The sequence below is a fragment of the Telmatherina bonti genome, assembly GCF_933228915.1.
Source record: "Telmatherina bonti genome assembly, chromosome: 9".
In the NCBI taxonomy this organism is placed as follows: domain Eukaryota; kingdom Metazoa; phylum Chordata; class Actinopteri; order Atheriniformes; family Telmatherinidae; genus Telmatherina; species Telmatherina bonti.
In genome coordinates, this window is record NC_136627.1 from 23756451 (window position 1) to 23762725 (window position 6275).

At 40.4% G+C, this 6275-nt stretch overlaps 1 protein-coding gene across 1 annotated transcript in view; it reads right to left on the reverse strand.

The window, feature by feature from the left end:
- npas1 (neuronal PAS domain protein 1) overlaps positions 1-6004 on the reverse strand; it is a gene marked incomplete at both ends in the record, with an annotated part of 29978 nt that extends 23974 nt beyond the window's left edge. Inside the window, 2 exons of the mRNA XM_079247016.1 lie at positions 3952-4190; positions 5910-6004. Of these exons, the coding sequence (XP_079103142.1) occupies positions 3952-4190; positions 5910-6004 (334 nt within the window). The remainder of the gene's footprint in view (positions 1-3951; positions 4191-5909) is intronic.
- Between the last annotated feature and the right edge of the window lie 271 nt (positions 6005-6275).

Genomic DNA, 6275 nt, shown 5'->3' on the forward strand with positions numbered 1-6275 from the left:
GAGGACATTACTTTTAAGAAAAATTCCCTATCAGCAGGTTTACTCCAGATATCGACAGTCACACAGGCTCCTTTATGCTGCTGCTGTTTCCTGATCTCAGTAATCAGTGTGGTGAGGACAACTTCCTCAAAAGCAATAGAAATCTAAGGAAGAGTTCTGGTTAAAATAAATCTGACTCATCTTTTAACGGGACATTTATGAAGGCAGGGAAGCTGAAGAAAAAGGTGTCCCCCAAAGCAAAATTGATTCAGTACAGAGGTATTGAAATATAAATGATTTCAAATAGTCCTTGAATGTGTTGTGCAAATAAGTGCACACATGCAGAACCACAAACACACACCAAATGGGACTGTACATCAAGGGTCATTTTACTTTTCCCTGCCTTCAGCCTTTTCTTTGCGTTTGCACCTTCTTTCCATCTGCTTCTCCTCCATCTTCCCCCCTCTGCCGCTCTTTCAATCTCTCCTTCTGTCTCTCTTTCTCTCTGTGAAGGTCATGCAATTGATTTTCTTCTGTCTATTCATTTTTCAAGACTGGCTTTGAAACGTGGGAAGCAGACAAAAGCCAGTCCGGCCCCTCCCCTCCGCTCCATCCCTCTCCTCCACCTTCTACCTTCCTTCTCTCTCCGCTGGCCCTCGTCCATCCAAAAAGCCTTGGACAAGAGAGAAAGTGTAGGAATGCAGCCCCCCTCCCTCCCCTCCATTCTCTCACTTCTCTCCTTCCTCCCTGCTTTTTTGTCTTTATTCCCTCTACATTTGGCCCTTCCCTTCCCACTCCAGCCTCCTTTCCCTTTCAGCCACATCTCCGACCACATTCCACTAACGGAATTAAAGTCATGCATCACACTTAAAACCCTGCCAGTGCATTGTGGGTAGACTTGTCCAAACTGATGTCCAAATTAGTATAGCATCTTCAGAATGGGCCCCACTAAGGCTGTGCGAGCTGCTTGAATAACTCTTAAAACATTAAAAAAAAAAAAAAAAAAAAAAAAAAAAAGATACCAGATCCTGACTCACTGGATAAAATGTTAAAGTCCAGCTGTAGAAAGCTGTCTTGTGTTGAAGTCAAGTGTGTTTTTCAATCCCTGACAACCAATCCCCTTCACCTAGCCACCACAACATATTACTGCTCGCAATTATATGTGCCTCTTACACTTGTGTATCTACCACACTTTCTATACACGTAGAGGCAAAAGTATCTGTACACACACACTGTTCTTAACAGGTGTTTCCAGTCAAGGCCATTGAAAACCTGGAAGGCAGAGGAAAAACAATTTCCTTTACGTAGAGTATAGTCAAGGACACAGCTACAGTGTACAGGTTTTACTCAGATTATTCCGACATTTAGATTGTGATACACCACATGAAAGATTAGATACTGGTTGGGTCCCAATGGATTTACTTTAAAGCTGACTGTTTAACTCCACTTACTGGGAGATATTTTGGTTAACAGATATTATGTTGAAATAGTCGTGCAATAAACGTGCAATATTTATATTTTGTCTTCTTGGGGATGCACTATGGCTAAAGCTTAATTGCTTAACTAGGTCTGTTGACCCTAAAAGCAGAGTTTTCTATGTCATGAATGTGTCCGTCTGTGCTTGGCTGGACTTAAACTTAGAAAAGGCGAGATGAAACTCATCATACTTTGTGCAGAAAATCAGATCTGGAGCAGCTTATTTGTTCATTTAATTAGGAAATGTAAGCTTATTAGTATAATGGGCAATCATTTCTTAATGATATCACAGACATTTAAAATCATACTGATACAAAGTTTAAATGCCATGAATAAGAACTAATATCTGACTGATTGAAAGCATTTGGCTGACGATGAATAAAATGTGACTGTCGAAAAAAAGACAGAAAATCAACCGTTTAACTGTCAATACCTGGTCAGTGAATTTAGACACTCATCAAATATTGGTAGTGTAAGGTCAAATTTGAACAGTGTCATATTTTAATTGAATTAAATTCAGCTTTATTTGTATAGGACCAACCCACAACAGTCATGCCAAGGCACTTCACATCATCAGTTCAATCTAACTCTTCTGCTCATACAAGCCAATTCATGACTAAATCAAGTCCAGAAAAAGAATTGTATCAGCTCTTGACTTCAATTCAATTCCCTATCCTGAGCATGCAGTAGATGGTGGGCAACAATGTTTTCAACTGCAAGAATACATGATGTATAAAACCTGCAAAGAATCTTGCAGTTAGAGTAAAAAAAAAAAAAAAAAAAAAAAAAAAAAGGACTTTCATCACAATTACTTTGAGAATCAGAATATCCAATGTACTGCATGTTTTTATATTTTATCATTTAGGACCATTCATCGTTGCTGATATTCAATTCACTGGAGCAGACATTTAAAAAATTGAGTTTGATATATTCCATATATTGAAAAGGATTTTCACATTTTTATGAGACGGTGTCAAGAGTTTAATGCACTTCTTGAGAGTGACAAAAGGTTTAAGTCCGTTGTGCTGCTAGACATAATGATTTTTATATTCTTCACACGCTGTTTCTTTATTTTATGCATAGAAAAAGCATCAAATGACATTTAAAATGCCCCTTTGATGTTTTATGTTATATTATGTTACTCCTTAGGTTCCTGTAATAAATCTGTGTTTCAAACTCATCAGGGGCCGATGTGGCACTATTTTAACAAGATAAAATTTTATCTTTAAGTTCATTAAATAAAAAAAAAAACCACCATCAAAGCGAAATTAAATCAGAAATGTTTGTCATATATTGTGCTTTTGCAAGACACGTGCAGTCACAAAGAAACATGACATTAATATGACTAAGTTTTGCTTGCATTTCCTCAAATTGGTTCCAAACAGGCATGAATAGGCACACAAACACACATTTCTAATTGTACTGTAGCTGCATCGTTTCCCCTCAGTAATGGTAGCAATTAGACAGGCTGTATAATTACACTGTCCTCGTTATATAGTTAATTTCTGTAATTACAAATTACACCAATAGTTTCCCCCGTCTTTGTGTGTCATCTGCCTCACTCTTTTTTTCCCCACACGCACACACTCACATAAATTAAGTCCATTCTCATCTTGGTTAGCTTGTATGATTATATGCACATGTACTGCTTGTTTACAGGCTTGTTAAAGAGCAGGGGAAAAAATGCAACAGTGATCATAATCGCTAATAAGAAAGTGAATTTTTGGGCTGATGTCTCAGTGGGTAATAGTATGTTAGCAGACTAGACTGCTGAGAGGAAAATAAGAAAAAACACATGATGTTTGTGTCCTGTGGCAACAAATCAACACATCTATCTCTAGTGTATAATTTCCTCACAGGCTTAGATGTTTGATTCATTAGCAGAAAAGGAACCATGTTTGATTTAATCATAAATGCTTTCACATTATCTCTGTCAAAGATTGTTGGCGCAATAATCCATCTATTTTAGTCGCAAGAAACCATCAAAAGTATTAAGACTTTAAAATTAAAATGCTCCTCTTTGACAAAACAACAATTAACAACATACAAGTCCAAGTGTGTTCCCATGGAAGAGAACTTTGGCCAAAGTAAAAAGACTCTGGAGAATGGATTTTTATATCTTACAAAATTACGCTAGAATGTGACAATTTAGTCACTAATCTGTTGGGCGAAAATAAGTTTTGCATGTCATTCAGGTTGCCAAAAATGAAAATCTAGTAGGAAATTTATACTATTAATCAATAGTGATAGTTAAGGGACTATCTGACTGCTCCAATGAGAATTATTGCAAGAGGGATTTGTGAGAATATGTTTTATTTTAAAGTAGTTTTTGGATGGGGCGCAAATATCCGTTTGATTTTAAATATGCGGTATTTCAGGTGAGCTAAAAAAATAAAATAAAAATCAACATTTGCACACACTGAACTCCATCAAACCCTTTTCTGGAACTATTCCTTCACTGTAATATTTATTTGAATGTTTTCCCCTTTTGCTCACCTTTGCTGCAGTTGCTGTCCCCCTCCAGCAGAGGGCTCCACGGTGGGTCCCCCTGACTGGCAAAGGTGCGCATGTGCAGGTAGCTGATGGTCAAGCGGATGACTGAAGCCTTGTCCAGCTGACTTGTGATGGCTCCAGGCAATGGCAGCATCTTAGCCAGCTCAAAGAACTCAAAATTCTCCTTCCCTCGCCGAGAACGAGCCGCATTGCGAGATTTCTCTTTACGCAGGTTCTGGAGACTGGGAAATGGACAAAATGAGTAGAAATGACTGAAGAGTGATAAATAGAAGTAGATTCAACAATTAGATGAATGCAGGGAAAACAGAAAAGATGGGCCATGGAGACTCCATCAGCTCCGTGCGAAACTAGAAAATTTAGCTTTGGTGTCACTTAATGGTCATTTACCGGCCACCTGTCGACTTATTCATGTTCTGTATGCATGATCTCGACCACAATCCAGAAAATTTATGTCATAAGTCCATATAATGGCAATGGCTCCTGGAGCCGAAGTGAAACAATCTCCACTGTGATCCCCCTTTTTTTTTTTGCAAATTTGCTTGATAACTACAAACTCTCCTCTTATCTGCTACAGCAGAGCCCTAATAATACTATTGGCTCCAAAATCCATACGTGAACACATGCACACAATCTTTGGCTGCCTGTCTCTGACTTTTTCTCTCCCTCCCTCCTTTCAATCCAAGCCCTCTGCCTCTCCCTCATCTGCTGGTCCCAAGCTGGTGAGCTGAAGCCGTGATTGAGGGATCAATAGTGGAGGGAGGGGCAGAGTGACAGAGGGGGGGGAAGGGGCTCAGGTAGCCTGTCTCTGTGATTGGGTATTGACTCTCCTCAATGGGGCCTGAGTGGTGGAATTATGTTGTCACAGCCACTTCACAATTTGTGTCGGTGCTGCGCTGGAATAAAGTGTGTGCGTGTGTGTTTGTGAGTGCCATTCTCCCTCATGTCTGTGTTGTTTTCATCCTAAAAAAAAAAAGATTACCAGTAGTGTGTCTGTGTGTGTGTGCGTGTGTATCTGTGCAATACAAGTGGGATAGCAGGAAAAAAAAAGTGAAGCAAAGAGCTGCACACAGTGTGTGAACATATGTTTATATCTTAATCAGCTGACACAGCTGTTGTATTTCTCCCAGTTAGTCTCAATAAGTGGAATCATTGTGCCGCTGTGTGTGTGTGTGTGTGTGTGTGTGTGTGTGTGTGTGGACTCACACCAGCCTGTGTAACGTCTCATTATTATACTGCCTCGACCCCAGCCACCGAGAACAATCAATACAGACACATTGATTCTACTTAGTTTTTATATCCGCCTGTAAATGACTGCCCATTAATAATTCCAGCCAAATTTACTTAATCTCTTTTAAAGGGATGGGATTCTCAGCTCTGACAGGATTGGCAGGTGAGTAACAATACAAGTGAAATGTAGCACAGAGGCGAACCGACTTATGTCTTCTGCATCGTGTTTCATTCGTTTCGATACCACTTAGTCTAGCTCAGGGTTGTAGGGAGCCAATCCCAGCTATTAGCAGGCGAGAGACAGGGTACACCAGGGACAAGTCGCCAGTCCATCGCAGAGAGACCAACAACCACTCATGCTCACTCCTAGGGAGAATTTAGAGTGACATAGCCTAACATCCATGTCCTTGGACGGTGGGAAGAAGCTGGAGTATCCAGAGACACAAACAGAGAGAGAAATGCAAACTCCACACAGCAAGGCCACAGTTCAAACACCCTAGCTGAGGCTCGAACCAGCGACCATCTTGCAGTGAAGCCATGGTGCTGCTAACCACTGGGTAGCCTGCATTTTGTGTAATTGACACGAAACTTTTCGCCAGCCAGTCAGTGTGCTCAAAGGGGTATCAACAAGCGGATTTCACCTTGCAGATATTAATTCATGGGCATGCATGTCGGCTTATACATTATCAGTTTGTGTGTGTATGGTGTCTCACCAGGGCAGGGTGGGAGGCTTGGCGAGTAGACCTTGTAGGAAATCCCACTCCACACTCACGCATTTCCCCTCGCTGACAAATGGCATGGTTGCCATCCTTCTTCCAATCGTGGGCTGACGCTGCTGTTAACGAAGCCTGTGATTGGCTCGGGATGTGCCAGACTCAGACCTGAGGATCCATTCGAAACAGCAGACAGAAGGAATGTTGGTTCAGGTGCGAAATATAGCCATAAAATCCACATGAGGATTTTATGACGACTTAATGATCATTTTTGAGATATGAAATTTATCACATTTTAAGGAGTCTAGAAATGTAATGAGAGAACACATGCTGTCACTTAAATGCATTTTTTCCCCATTAAAACCC